Raw genomic sequence first — 16,252 nt, 5'->3', positions numbered from 1 at the left:
TGTGTCACCAAGGCGATAGGTCTCAAATCAATGATCCATCGTTACTCTAGATTTTCTAGCGTATCGCCAAACAAAATATAAAAAAAAATCCACAATGACTACTTTTTTCAATTATTGTTGTAGTTTGAATTTTTAACCATTAAACTTTTGTTATATGACTAGTAATATCAAAATTCAAAAGAGTAGGTATGTTCTTTCTTTCACTTAAAAGATAGATTAGGTCTAAAAAATCTATAATTGAAAATTACAAATAAGTTTTCCTGTAACGAATGCTGTATATCTCCATGTTTCCTTTCCCTTATAAATTACTCTGTCTGGAAAGAATGCATATTCTCTCTTACTCTGTCTGGAAAGAATGCATATTCTCTCCATCTCTGGAACAAATGATACCTTGAATTTTGTTGGTGATACTTGATGTTTTGCTGTCTAGATGAAAAGAAAACGTACCAAAAACAAATCAAATATGATAAGATTTTTTACAAACCTCTTACAGTGTGTTATCAAGAGATCTGGTTGCCATGCTCTGCATACACAAAAACCAAACAAACTAAAGATCATATATTCTTTAGAAATACCAATTCTAGCGCGATTCTAGCAAAGACTTGACGACTCATCAAATTTTCAAATTATAACGTGGCAACCACGACAAAGAACACAAGAAACACAAACGTCTTTGATTCAGTCTTTGTTCTTTTAATAATAATACAACTTCATCTTTTGAAACATTTTCTCTTTTAGAAAAAATTAGGAAAATTCATAACGTGAAAACCATCAACCCGACATTGACTCACTCACCAGCTGACTTGCCACAAACCTCATCGTGACATCGTCATAGAATTGAAAACAATAATCCGATCATTGTGACTGATCAACAACGTGACATTTACGTGAATAAACCAACCACACTATGCTCCCATCCACTCCTTTTTATTTTATTATTCAAAATCTCCTAAACTCCACGCGCCACTCCCTTCACGCATAGACGAAGAGCTCTCCCATCCAGAAGATGCTGCTGGCTCGTCTGTCTCCCTCCCCGTCGCCATCTTCTCCGACACACGCCACACTTTAACCGATTTGTCCAAACTTCCGCTGTATACTATCCACTTCCGGTCACCTTCATTGACCACACAGACTTTTGCTTCTTTACCACGGCAAGCTCCTTCCTCCTCCACGGCTAGACACTTGACTGGTCCCATGTGTCCCGTCAAAACAGTCAGACACTGATGAGATCCATCAGAGGGCTCCCTCCTCCAGACACATATGTTCTTGTCGGCTGAACCACTCAATAACATGTTCCCCGCTACAGTGAGACATAACACGGCGGACTTGTGCCCTTTGAGTACTCCACCGATGAATACACGCGTGGAACGCTCCCAGTAGTTCACCACCCCGTCCGAGGAACCGGAATATACCATCAAAGACTTCGATATTACAGCCAATGCCGTGACCGCGTTTTCTTGCTCAAGCAAAACTTGAACCAAAACGTGCCTGGTTCCTTTGACTTGCATCTCACGTTTCCACACTTTAACCGTGCCATCCGCAGATCCCGTGAACACCAAGTCATCGAAACCACACATCACCGAGTTTATCGCGTCATCGTGCGCTTGTATCGATTCCAAACATTTCGAGTCCGAGACTCTCCACACTTTGATCGTCCTATCCCAAGAACTGGAGTACAACAAACCAAGCTCCACGTCCATGCTAAGACTCGACACGGCGTCCTTATGCTTTGTTTTCACGGAGTTTTTATTGCGACGTGCCTCCATGTAATGCTTAGGGTTTACGCTGCTCTTGACCATGGACTTCAGCGTTGGCAATGTTCCAACACGTTTGTACTTTCCCGCCTTTTTCTTCGAAACCTTCCAGACCCGGATCTTACCGTCCTGATGGCCGGTAAAGATCCGGTCTCCAGATATCACAATAGCCTTAATGAGGCCACTGCTTGCTTTAAACCCGGTGTAGTCCTTCAAATTCTTCCAAACCCTAATGTTCTTGGAGTCTGAGCCCGTGTAGAGAAGGTCACCAGAAGCGGCTAGCGAGTATATATGCCCTTCTTCACGTACAATAGAGCCAATGAGACCGTTGGTCTCGAGGACACTGTCTTCGTTAAAATCTGCGGGCCAAGGGGTCGACATACGGGCCCAAGGAGACATCACGCAAGGAGAACCTTCTCCGCTGGCCGGACCGCTGCTGCCCATGGTCGAGGCCGAGACGTTGCTAAACCGGGGGTGAGTTAAGTTGGTGTTGATAATGATGGGATCTTCAGGAGGGAATATTCCGTCGTGGTCAGATTTCAGTATATCACCAAATTTTGGCCGCGGGTTGTGACCATTATCGCTAAGGTGGTGATTGCTATTATATGGATCGGTTTGGAGATCAACGACCATGGTACCACCCGTTTCGTTCCTCATCTCTTTCTTAAGATATTTGTCACAGAAGTCAAATTCTTAATTTTAAAACAAGAAAGTTAGAGAATAATGAAAAACTCTTCTTACTTTTTTTTTTGTTTAGGGAGTTTTTTGTTGGTGTTGGAGTTATGAGAGCTATGAATAAGAAAGATGAGGATGTGCTCTAAGATTTTGGTTGGCAAGGAGGATAGAGATTTATGTGGAGTTTTTAACGGGGAAATGGATGGTCTAAAGCATATTTTGACTTTTTGGGGAGTTTTTTTTTGGTTTTGTCAACGACTCTTGAGTTATTGTTTATGGATTTACGAGAATTGATCTTATTAATGCACCACTTATATACACGCACGAAATATCAAGACTGGTGGTGATCATTATGGGATACTAGGATTAAAGGACAATAATATAAAAATAATTTAAATATATTTAAAATATTTTTATTTCTATCTAAAAAATAAATTAAATTTTATCAAGTCAAATTTGTCTATTTATTTTTCAAATTATAAACTTATATAAATAGAATCTAATCATTTTACAGATCAAATTACAAATTATAAAATATAAATATTTAAAGTTTATTCTAATTTAACTGTTAACGATATGTCATATCGACTATTTTTGAAAAATAAGACACATTTAACTAATAATCGTGGTGTGTTTATGCCGGATGTGTTTGTTTATGATATATTTGGTTGTGTCACTGGATCCTTGTATTGCAGTTGTTTATGATAGATTTATTTGTGTTTTACCGTTACTTTCGTTGGGGTAGCGAGTTTTGGGAGTGATATTCTTTCAACAACATGTGTACATGTGATTATTTCACCTTCGATAGCTCATCTTGTCATATGAGTCAGGATCAGTTTTATTTTATTACAAAAACATTTATAATGATGTGTTTGAGAGCGAGATAAGCAGTTTTTCGTCTAAATATTTGAAAATAATAAAAATGTAAAACTATACATTTTTCAGATAAACTTTTAATTTAGTATTTTTATTTCTTATATTATATAGTTACTTAAAAATGTAAATATATATATTTTTATAGAGATATTTAATGTATTATTTCTTTTTATTTATTATTTATTTTTTCTTATATTGTATATTTAATTATTCTGATTCTTTGGCCTTTGTATCGAATGTATTATAATAGATATTTAATATAATATTTCTGTTTCTTCTATTGCATATTTACCTATTATTATTTTATAATTTAATGCCACGTAACTTTTATGAAATTGAGATTTGTATTCAGACTTGGACACTATTTGATGATTTCTTCTATTTATATTTTATGCATTTTGATTTTTAAATATTAACTATATATCTATTTTTTTCACGTTGTATTTTTAAATGTTTGTATGAATACATAAGTGCTTTGTATTTATGGTTTGCATAATAGAGAGTTTTCATATTCTTACATTAAAATTATTGTACATATAATTAATATTTATTTTTAATAGAAATAGAAAACAATAGCACAAGGAGTAACATATAGAAAAATGTATCTAACTACACATAATGTATATTTACACATATTTCCTTTGTAAAAAACAAAAACTATACATTTTTAGATAGATGTTTAATATAGTTTCCCATTTCTAATTTTCTTGCTTTTATATTAAATGTAATATTACGATAGATGTTTAATGTCATATTTCAGTTTCTTATATTGTATATTTATTTCACTATAATTTTTTTCACATAGATGTTTAATATAGTTTTTCTCTTTTGTATATTGTACATATAACTAATATTTATTTTTATTATATAGTTTATTTACGTATCTAATATAACAATAGATGTTTAATGTATTATCTATATTTTTATATTGTATATTTACTTATTATTTATTTTAATATAATTTTTTCAGACAATATTGAGTTTAGTTTTTCAATTTTTATATTGTAAATTTACTTATTATTTATTTTTCTTATTTTGTATATTTACTTATTCTAAATTTATTGCTTTAATATCAAATGATAATATTATGATATATGTTTAATGTAACATTTTTATTTCTTATTTCTTATATAGTATATTTACTTATTATTTATTTTTCTTATATTGTATATTTGCTTATTATTTATTTTTCTTATATTGTATGTTTATTTATTCTATTTTTTATTTTATATCAAATGGTAATATCACGATAGATGTTTAATGTAATCTTTATTTTTCTTATAAAATGTATATTTGCTTAGTATTTGTTTTACCATACATTTTTCATATAGATGTTTAATGTAGTTTTCTATTTATTATATTGTATATTTATTTATTATTATTATTATTTTTATATTATAATAGATTTTTAAACATTTGTATTTCTTATATTCTATATTTAATTATTATTTATTTTACTATATATATTTTCAGATATATATTTAATTTATATTTACTTATTTTAATTTCTTTTTCTTTTATACCAAATCATAATATTACATTAGATGTTTAATGTAATTTTTTTTATTTCTTATATTATAGATTTTTTAATGTTTAGTTTTTTTTACTTATTCTAATATTACAATAGATTCTAATATTACAATAGATATTTAATAAAATGTTATTTTTATTTCTCATATTGTATATTTTTATTGTTTATTTTACTTTAAATTTTTATATAGATGTTTAATTTAGTTTTTTTTTATTTTAATTGCATATTTACTTATTTTTATTTTGCTATATTGTATATTTACTTATTCTAATTTTCTTGTTTTTATATTAACTGATAATATTACGATAGATGTTTAATGTTATATTTTCATTTTTTATTGTATATTTATTTATTTATTTTCGTAATACCACATGTCATCTTTTGAAGAATTTTTTTTGATGATGTGGACATCTTATGGAGCCTCAAAAACTTCCTTTTATTAGTATAGATTTAATTATTGTTCATTTTCTTTATATTTCATATTTACTTTTTGTTTTAATAATGTCAGCTGGCATCTTTTGGGAAATATTACATTTAGTTTTTTTTTGAAGTAATAAAAATATAAACTAAATGTAAAAAATGTAATACTCCCATTTCTTATATTGTATATATTTTTATTCTAATTTTGAATTTATTTATTCAACTTTTAATATAAAATGGTAATAATACATTATGAACATTTTATGTAATATTTCTTATATTATATTCTTTTAAAAAAATAATATTTACTTTTTTCTTATATTGTATATTTACTTATTCTTTTTCAAATATATGTTTAATGTAATATTTTTATTTCTTATATGTATATTTACTTATTATTTGTTTTTACTTATATAGTATATTTATTTATTATTTATTTTCTCTCTTTTTAATAACAATGCCACGTGGCATTCTCCCGTGAATTTTTTTCCGTTGATGTGGACGCTCCCTGGAACTTCAAAAGGCTATTTTTATTAGTATAGATGTGGCGGGGTGCTTCACACGTGGTTGTTACTAGAGGAAGCTTCTATGATTTTCGAAAGCATCTTTAAATACTAAGGTTATGGAACTATTAATATTATGTTATTTTTTCAAAAAAAGGAGAGAACGTGTTACTTTTTACAATATTTTCTATATTTAAAGATAATACCATTTGTCGAGTTGCTTTTAAGAGGATATCTAAATGGTAAAAACATATGTCTATTGTATCTCGAATATTTTACATTTGATTTTAAACATCTATAAAATATAGTGTGTTGGGTTTTACATGTCCTGTATTACGTCGAATTAGAACATTCTTTGTAGAATGCATGTGAGGTTCTAAATACATTGGAATATTAGGCACGCAAGCTGAAAGATACTTAAATCTCATCCATAGTTCATTTCACATAGCCTTACTACCTAAAATACCTTTGGAAGATATTAAACGAATGTACAATGTTGTCAAGCATTTGTTGTCCTTGTCCCACAAAGACCATTCTATCATACTTGATATATCCATATAATTCGTCTGAACGTAGATAGCACTTGACAAGATTAGGCAAATAATTTTAGGCATTTTTCCACTATTGGTCAGTTGTTAATGTTACTGAAGGAATACTAAGTTTTATCTCAAATTTGATACCATTTTTCAAATTTGTTTGTAAAATTTTCATAAATATCTGAAATTTATTATAAAAGATAAAACTAATCTTCTCAAATTATTTCTAAATATTTAATTTTTTTTATAAAGTTTATAAATTCCACTCCCTAAATACAATTTTTTATAGTGGTTTTCCAAGTCAACAACGTCTTAGCTTCATTATGAATGCATCATATGAATCTCATGCTGATTAAATATTTCTGTTTAGTAGAAACTATTGTCCAATAGCAAACTCTTGCGGAATTCAACAGTTTCTCATTGGATTTTACTGTACAGAAAGCTAGTTGTGTTATACATATCATATGCAGATCTTCTAATCTACAAGCTAATCCCTTAATAAGTAGCAGTCTTTATTCGTTAAGAGCATATAATTACATAGAGATAGGCTATTATACATTAATAACGATCAGTGTTAATCCAAATTTGATATATTTAGTGGGATCGTAAAAAAAAGATTTTGTATTCGTTTGTAATATTTTAAATTTAAATGTTAAAATAAGAGCTAAAGATGTCATTTCAGTTTTATTATATTTGTAAATATTAGATTTTTGAGTGATGTTTATAATACATGCACATTATTTTCATTTAGTTAAATTATTTAAATTCATATGTTAAATTATTTAAATATTATAATTGTAGATACTTTTTTTTTAATTTTAAAATACAATTTGAATTTTATCTTTGAAAATAAATTTCTCATTCTTTTAAGATAAACTTGCCATTCTTTCAAGATTTTTCATCATTTCATCGATAATCTTCGCTTCGTTGATCACGTTTCTTCTTCGATCACGTCTTCTTCTTCGATCAACATGGAAACACTGATGACCATGAAACTAGTGGGTTTTCAAAACCTGACTTCATAAAAAAGGTTGATTGAACTTTCAGATGTAAGGGTTAGAGTGTGGCTTTTCAAATGGGAATAAGTATATGATTTATATTTGTCCTAATTTCACACTAACAAATCAGCCCATATTTAAATACTCAAAATAATAATATTTAGAGAAAAAAATTGGAAAATAAAAATTCACTTTTCTCTTCGTAACGTAGTGTTTTAAGAATAAAATAGATAAAAAGTTGGTTACAATTGTTTACTTTAGTTTTAATATATATGATTAAAAATAAAACTATAGAAAACTGAGTTCACAAACCATATTATACAAATATCATTTTATATCAACTAACTTATTTAGAGAGAGAAGACGAATATGCCACACTTGATAGTGAATACTCCAATTTACAATTTGTCTCATTCAAATGTTTTGTATAGTCCTCAAATAATGCAATTTAGTTTATTTGTTAATTCTCACATCCATAATAAATTGAATTGTAAAATGCCATGTTTAAAAACTCGCTAGACGCTACGCGTGCGGAAGGATAGCGCCTAGCGCCGAATGTATTAATCGGAGATTATGCGGAGATTAATCGGGGATTAATTTTAGGGTTTTTAAGACTGTTTTTAGTGTTATATATTAAACATGCATAATAAACATCGCGAATAGCTCTGGTCTAGCGGTTAGGATGCCCTGTCATGCTAGCCCAATCCGACTTCGAACCCTGGTATTGTCCGTTTTGGATATTTTTTTCTCTTTTTTAGGTTTAATGAAGTTTAAAAGACATAAATGTCCTCGTCTTCAACCTTTGACAAATAGATTTCAGAGCGTCTTCTCTTTTTTTTTTACGATTTCTTTGTTCTTTCTTTTCATTCACATGATTTTTAACCAACATACATCAGATCTATAACCTAATACGTGATTTGCTGCTTCAAATATGCATAAGGATGAACTTCTTATTTTTCACCGATTAATTGACCGAGCAACGTCAAATCGCGGCGCTTGGTGGCCGAGCAGCGTTTTTGCGGCGAGTACACGGCCCTAGGCGGCGAGTTTTCGAACATGGGTAAAATGTATGTCATGGAAGTAGAAGTGTGGTTCACCTCATCTCTTTGATTTCATCCTCAACTTTGTCTAAAAAGATTGATTCTACAACTAAAGTTACAAATAGAAAATAGATAGAACACTGCACATTGTCTATATTTGTCTGGAAGAGGTTGTCTTCACTTTCAAGTTCATCTTGATACATGTTTATTAATTGATGAATCATTGCATTTGTCATTTTATTTTTGTCATTATTGCGTCTCTTTTCCTAACAAACATAAAATATATTTTTCTTAGTTATAAATATGCAAATTCTTAAAATTGTGATCAACTAAAGTCTCTATATAATGTCTAACTTTGATCATCAAACTTGGTTGAAAATAGTAGCATACAAAAACCCTTTCTCATGAGGGATTCAGTTCAACTAGAACCAGGCTTTGCGATTCTTTAAGTACTTAAGATATAGAAGAAATCATGGAAGACATAGCAAAACAATACTAAGTGGACAACATAATATCAAAATAGATAACTAGTATAACAAATAAGAAACTATGAAAATGAAGAATGATCTTTGTTAATTACAAAATATTTATATTTCCTAATAATAATTCATGAAAATGTGTAGGTAAGAAGCGGACAAATAGTGAAACAATCTAGAATCCAAATTTATATATTCACACATCTTTAAAGAGTTTAAATATAAATTTGCATCTGCAAGAATTCACTTTCCTCAATGATTTTGTGGCGTAGGTAATATGATAAGAAATTAGGATACCAAAATGAAATAAAATCTCCAAAAATAAGACTTTTTATTTTTATTAAAAATTAAGATTTGAAAATACAGGTCCACGTGGTTGGTTGCATTTTACACGTATTTTACTATATTTTTGGTCAATTTTCCAAATACACATGTTAATTCATTTTAATTAATTTAATTAATTTATATTTTATAATGTAGAGGGTAGAGATAAATCGTGGACCATCCATTACAAGTTACAGTCAGCTCCGCTGTTGCCTCTACAACTCTCTCTCTCTCTCTCTATCTCCATGGCTCTCGCGTTTCAGTTCTGCCGATTATGCATCCGCCCGGATACTTTCACTCCCGGATCCGGATCCATCCGCCGCCGGAAACCTTCATCGCTCCGGTGCTCGTCTGCCAACGAGGAAGCTCCTTCGCCATCTGTGGTGATGGACTCCGACTTCGACGCCAAGACGTTCCGTAGGAACTTAACAAGAAGCGATAATTACAATCGCAAAGGGTTTGGTCACAAGGAGGAGACTCTCAAGCTCATGAATCGCGAGTACACCAGTAAGTTCACAGCACATTTGTTGGATGCTCTGTTTTTTGAAAGTCTTGGTTTTTAATTGAAAATGCTCTGTTCTTTAGTTGCTCTGTTTTTTTTTTTGCTAATCTCTCAATGATGTTTTGTGGTAAGAATTGAATTTTGGTAAAGTATAAGAAGTTGCATTCTTTGGATGGTGATTCATCTTTGTTATTTGTAAATATGACACTCTCTCAGGTGATGTGTTGGAGACGCTGAAAGCAAATGGGTATACGTACTCTTGGGGAGATGTTACCGTGAAGCTAGCCAAAGCTTATGGCTTTTGCTGGGGTGTTGAGCGTGCTGTTCAGATTGCTTATGAAGCAAGAAGGCAGTTTCCTGAGGAGAAGCTTTGGATTACTAACGAGATTATTCATAACCCCACTGTCAATAAGGTATCTGCCGTTTCTCTGTGCTTATCTACTGTTCATGGGTCTGTCTGAACCTTTCGATGTTTTCTTTTGGTCAGAGGTTAGAAGAAATGGATGTTCAGATAATTCCCGTTGAGGATTCGAAGAAGCAGTTTGATGTGGTGGATAAAGATGACGTGGTGATCCTTCCTGCGTTTGGAGCTGGTGTTGATGAGATGTATGTTCTTAATGATAAGAAGGTTCAAATCGTCGACACCACTTGTCCTTGGGTCACAAAGGTACATACATATCTTCCAGCCAGCTTACACCAAGTCTATCACTAGTTTAGCTGATTGGTTTCTTTCTTTTTGAACATTTGTGGCTCTGAAGGTGTGGAACATGGTTGAGAAGCACAAGAAGGGAGAATATACATCGATCATTCACGGTAAATATAATCATGAGGAGACCATTGCAACCGCATCTTTTGCAGGGAAGTACATCATTGTAAAGAACATGAAAGAGGTACATACCCTTATACTGTTAAAAAACTTCTGTATATGCATAGACTGTTGCTGATGTGTGTACGTTATAACTGAGCACAGGCGAATTACGTTTGTGATTACATTCTTGGTGGTGAACTCGATGGGTCTAGCTCCACAAAAGAGGAATTCATGGAGGTAAAGAGAGCAGCATCCCTTTCACATTTTTCTGTGTGTTTTGATCGATTCACTTTTGTACTGATGTACTAATCTTTGGTGGCCTTGTAGAAATTCAAATATGCTGTGTCAAAGGGTTTTGACCCTGACAATGACCTTATCAAAGTGGGTATTGCAAACCAAACTACAATGCTCAAGGGAGAAACAGAGGAGATTGGTTAGTTTAGCTCTAGTAGTTTCTATTACACTGCTTTAGATCACAATCGTCTCATGCCTACAAAAAAACTTTGCAGGAAAATTAATTGAGAGGACAATGATGCGAAAGTATGGAGTGGAAAACGTAAATGGACATTTCATCAGCTTCAACACCATATGCGACGCTACTCAAGTACATCTCCCCCAAAAATCTCTAGAGTTAGTTTCTGTTCTTACACTCAAGGAAGTGTTTATTCCTCTTTTCAGGAGAGGCAAGATGCAATCTATGAGCTAGTGGAAGAGAAGATTGACCTCATGCTAGTGGTAGGTGGGTGGAACTCAAGCAACACTTCTCACCTTCAGGAGATCTCAGAGGTCCGTGGAATCCCATCTTACTGGATCGACAGTGAGCAACGGATAGGTCCTGGGAACAAAATAGCCTATAAGCTCCACGTAAGTCAAGTGCCATCCATAAAAGTCCACTCATTCTTTCTTGAATGGCTATCAACGATCTTTCTTTGTTTACATTGATAGTACGGAGAGCTGGTGGAGAAGGAGAACTTTCTTCCAAAGGGGCCAATAACCATTGGTGTGACATCAGGTGCATCAACTCCAGATAAGGTAAAAATATGTATATATTCATTTTCAGTTGGTTTTGTTTCTTTTGTTTCAGCAGGACATGCGCGTGAAATGTTTTTGTGAATTTGCAGGTCGTGGAAGATGTTTTGGTGAAGGTGTTTGATATTAAACGTGAAGAGTTGTTGCAGCTGGCTTGATCCAGTCTTGTGGTTGTTGTATTCAAATACTTTCTTCGTGTCAAAAAAGTTTGTGCTATAGTAAAATCTAGTAATACCTCTTCGTATATGCCAGTGAATGCTGTTCCCCTACAATAGTACTCATATCATTTCCATGTTCAAAAAATTTAAATTTATAATACACCAGGAAAAGAGCTACATAGTATCAAATTTTGTTATTAAAAATATTTCAGCAAATTTTTTTACATAAATATATATTTAAACAAAGAGAAAATTCCTTAAAAAAATTATTTGAACCATTCCGAAATTACGAGCAGGTCTGAAATAATCAATTGAAAGTTTTGAGTTAATTCGGTGGTCTTTTCTGTAGAATCCAAGAGTTTAGCGCCTAGTTGTAAACAACCAGTAGTACGAGGACCTGTCTTGCAAAATAAAAAAACCACTATTGGAGAGGATCGAGAGGCTCTGTGTTAGAATAAGATTGTTTCTTACATATTAGATTAACATTGTTTCTTACATATGAGATGTGTTTACTGCTAGATTAGGTTGGAAAATCGCAATATGGATCATAAGTAATTTCATGTTTGGAAGGTATTTGATGAAATTCTTGAATGGATGTCATGATATGTTTTACTTGCTTGGCCGATGGAAATTGATGTAAAGAAAGTATTATGACTATTAAGACTTGTTTTCAATTCTTGCTTGTGTGTAATTAACCAATGAGAGTTGATGTTAAGAACATTATAGCTTAAGAGCTATTGTTATGGAAGTAAATTAACTTATCTTTGTGAGATCTTAGGTTGAAGAAACATGGTAGTTGTTTGTATTTAGCATCCTTAGTTAGTAGTCTATCTTCTCTGATCAATTGCCTATTCTCATGAATCTTGTCTTTAAAACCTTGATTGAATCTTGTTATTTACTTAAGTTGTGATTGAATTTGAGATCATTTTATTTAGTTTTGTTAAATAAATTTGTTTCTTAGTTACTTATAAAACTTTTCATTGCATTTAGATTAAGCAATGAACTTGTATTCTCTTTGATTAAGATATTTTTAAATTAGAAGATTGACATCTCAATGACTACTTTGACATTGAGAATAAAACTTATCTGTATCATCTTGTATTTTTCATTTTACAAAATTAGTACATTGCAACAATGAGGTGTTAATAATATCCTTTAAGTAATATTAAACTAGAAGTAAGTTTTATACAGTTTGCATCACTGAGGTGATCTCGTCCAGGTCTATGATCTTTTTTTGACATGCAGTCAATATGCTTGAGCACATATAACCAATAAGATTACACACAACTTCTATAAAGAAAATCTACTCTTCCATTCCTGATTATAAGAAATATGTATATATCCTGTGCTGTCATATTTTCACTACGACTGCCACTAAGCCGCACAAAATCCTGTTCAACTTGCTTGATATGTATCGAGAATGATCCTGAAATCTTGGAATCGACGACAGAACGAGTCTTGGAGTCTTAGTTCACAATCCTTTCCGTTGAGACGTTTCCAACCATCCTTACTTTCTTTACCACGAAATCAAGAAAAAGAATATCCTTTCTTTACCAATAAAACTCTATTTGCTATTTTCTTGGAAGTGTTGGGGTCTCTAATCAACGATTTGTTTGATATTTATAGAGAAGCCAAGTTAGAGAAAAAAAAAATAGCAGAAAAAAAGGAAAGAAGGTTGCTCGTAGCTTTAATGCTACCATCCGTGTGAATCAGGTTGCTCGTGGCTTTAACGCTACCCACCCGTGAGTCCCGTGTGAATCAGTAAAAAGAAAAATACATTTTTTGGCAATTCTCTCAAATAGTAATTTTTAAGTTTTTGTCACAAAATAGCATTCAAAAAATAAAATGACCAAAATGTATATGCATTGCTTATAAAATTTGATCATAACTTCTTTAGATTGGTCTAGTTTTCATTAATTTGGATTACCAAAAGAAGTTTCATTAAAGAGGCACACTTGTTTAATATTTCAAATGATATGTTTTAAAATTCGAATTTTTTTATAAAATATTTTGTTTTTTTTTTTCAGTTTCCAATTTTTCTTTTAGAATTTTAAAATGCTTTTCAAACTATTTTAAGAAAAAAACATTTAAACTTTTTTAAAAAGTTTATAAATAACATTATATATTAAAAAATTATAATAATTATAAATATAAATGATATATTCAGAAGTGTAAAGGAAGAATCAAAGTAAGGAAGAATAAAATGAACAAAGTTTGGAGAAGAAGATAGATTGAAATAGATTACGGTTCCTAACTCGAATTGGGGATGAATTGATGAATTAAGGCTCAATCGATTTGGGGATTTTTATGAAGCTAATTTGTTTTTTTTTTTCCTGTTTTAACCACATTTTGTCGTTTTTAACTTCCATTAAACAAAGTTGACATCGTATAAATCTGTATAAATTGATGTGTAATAACTACGAAATTCAAAAGTTGTGTATTTATTAAACAACAAAAATTAGTTGTTTATTAAATGGGTATTCATGATAGTTTGTGTAAGACCCGAACCCGGCCGGCTAGGCCGTGGTCGATGCCTCACGTCGCTCGGTCCATACTTTGACCGAACCACTCAATTTTTCAATCTTTATCTGTACTTTCGCCTAAGGGCGAAGTCTATCTTAGACTTTAGCTTAAGACTACCTTAGTCATTCACTAGCTTAGATCCTTTCAACTTATGCACAGCGGAATATTATCTATCAACCATTGGTCTAAAACCAATCTAATACTTGCCAGGTCGAATCACCTTAGCCATGATCAGTAGACACAACTACTACCAGCTCCAAGGTTGATCCTGAACCAAATCCAAGTCATACAATAACTGAGGTTCCATTCCCCTAACCATTCTATCTAGATCTATGCAATATTGCTAGATCATACCTTTGCCACATCCACGGAGCTTGATAGCTCTTTGTCTCAGCTGCCTTAGCTGTCTAGCTTAGCTCATTCAGCTAGCTGAACTGAAACACTTCACTTGAGGTTCCCAACTCTCTTCCAGCTGATCGAGCTGCGAGGTAGCTTTGCCTAGCTCCCCATCCACTCGTCCAACTCCTCATTATACATGTATAAACTCTCCCCTTAGGTACTTAGTCATTCAACCAACCATCCCCACAAACCAAGTACCTTTGGGAAGTCTTCAGCTGCAAAATCAACCTCAAGCAAACATGCTCCAAAAACTAATTAAAATTCATGATAAATCATGATAATTCATAACTAAGAGAATGGTCAAGTCAGATTTCTCAGAACTGGCCTCGATCATACTGATCTCGCCCATGAACAGCCCATATGGCCATAACTGACCACCTCTAAATCAATGAGATAAAACTAATCTTTCACCATGATAATTCATGATAAATACCCATTAAGAGATATTTGAAGTCGGATCCTAACAATTCCTTATGGAACTATCAGATCTCCACTTACCTGCCCAACCAAGGCCATGGAGAGATTTCTCTGAACCGGCCACTCCATGGTTCAGTACCTCCACGTCTGATCAACATAGAATATGATTAATAATGCCCACCAGTTCCTGAGTCAATCAACCAACCACCCCACATGACTCAGAACTGATGAGTCTTCACACATACCTAACCGGCCATGGAACTATGTCCCACTGAACCTGATTAGTGTTGCTCTTACCACTGGTGCATCCTTTGATCAATCAGATCAGACACCTTGATCCATCATCCATGGATCAGGTCGTCCATCCTTGCCCATGATCAGATCACACACAGCCTTCCTTGTATAAACACACCAGCACCATACTTGTGGTCCATACCAACAAGTACTAGCCTTACTCCTCTCCTTTGCTTGCTGTTGAATCCAAACGAATTGGACCTTATACTCCACAAGGTTCCTCTGGAACTAGGACTCTCATGTGTCTCATCAGTGGGTCGGACTCATGGTTCACACCATGATCAAACCCAACACCAACCATGATCCATCATTGATCACTATCCAATGAACAGCATCTAACCATCATCCCACATGGATGAGTTAGATCAGTTATGATCCGCCCCTTTGTCCAGGGTCTTGGATTCCTAAGACACATCACAATATACATTCCTCAAGGGGCGTGCCATGCCTGGCCTTGATCCCACCCCAAGAGACACCACACAGACATAAACATAAACATAATTATAAGTAATCAACACATGTTACCTCTTACTTGATCTTGCTAGACCTTGTGCTTCCCTGATCAGGTCCGGCCTTGTGCCTCTTGCACTTGTCTTAATCAGGTCTTATCACATACCTCCAGTATTGATAAGATCCATTCATGGGTCGCACCCATCATCCCTTCCATGGAACTTCCATGAAAACAGTTTCTGCACTGCATCCACCTTCAAGGCTGTACATGTCTTTGGGAGTGGAGTCCGGCCTTCTCCATTCAATTCTAACCATTTGCGTGTGTTACCATGATGTAGAGGAAGCCTAGGGTGTGTTCATCCATGATCAAACACCACCCAAGGGTCGTGCATCACTTCCCACTTCAGTTCCCATGAAACTGCCTTTCTACACACCACTGCCTTCAAGGCTGTCTCCACCATTGGAAGTGCAATCCGGCCCTCCATCTTCTCTCCTGGCTATTTGAATGTGTAGTATGGATGTAGAGGAAGCCCATGGCG

The 16,252-nt window shown here is 33.1% G+C and overlaps 2 protein-coding genes across 2 annotated transcripts; one reads left to right on the top strand and one right to left on the bottom strand.

Moving 5' to 3' along the window:
- Nucleotides 1-589: 589 nt before the first annotated feature.
- On the bottom strand, nucleotides 590-2,574 carry LOC108821490 (protein JINGUBANG-like). Its single transcript, XM_018594516.2, has one exon. The coding sequence runs from the start codon at nucleotides 2,409-2,411 to the stop codon at nucleotides 936-938; it is 1,476 nt and encodes a 491-aa protein (XP_018450018.1). The 5' UTR covers nucleotides 2,412-2,574; the 3' UTR covers nucleotides 590-935.
- Nucleotides 2,575-9,313: 6,739 nt separating this feature from the next.
- On the top strand, nucleotides 9,314-11,790 carry LOC108822858 (4-hydroxy-3-methylbut-2-enyl diphosphate reductase, chloroplastic). Its single transcript, XM_018596045.2, has 10 exons — nucleotides 9,314-9,640; nucleotides 9,852-10,048; nucleotides 10,123-10,302; nucleotides 10,394-10,525; nucleotides 10,606-10,680; nucleotides 10,771-10,876; nucleotides 10,953-11,047; nucleotides 11,122-11,307; nucleotides 11,389-11,475; nucleotides 11,565-11,790. The coding sequence occupies exons 1-10, from the start codon at nucleotides 9,379-9,381 to the stop codon at nucleotides 11,628-11,630; spliced, it is 1,386 nt and encodes a 461-aa protein (XP_018451547.1). The 5' UTR covers nucleotides 9,314-9,378; the 3' UTR covers nucleotides 11,631-11,790.
- The last annotated feature ends 4,462 nt before the right edge of the window (nucleotides 11,791-16,252 follow it).

Source organism: Raphanus sativus, chromosome 8 (assembly GCF_000801105.2).
Source record: "Raphanus sativus cultivar WK10039 chromosome 8, ASM80110v3, whole genome shotgun sequence".
NCBI lineage: Eukaryota > Viridiplantae > Streptophyta > Magnoliopsida > Brassicales > Brassicaceae > Raphanus > Raphanus sativus.
This window is presented reverse-complemented; position numbering and strand designations above follow the sequence as displayed.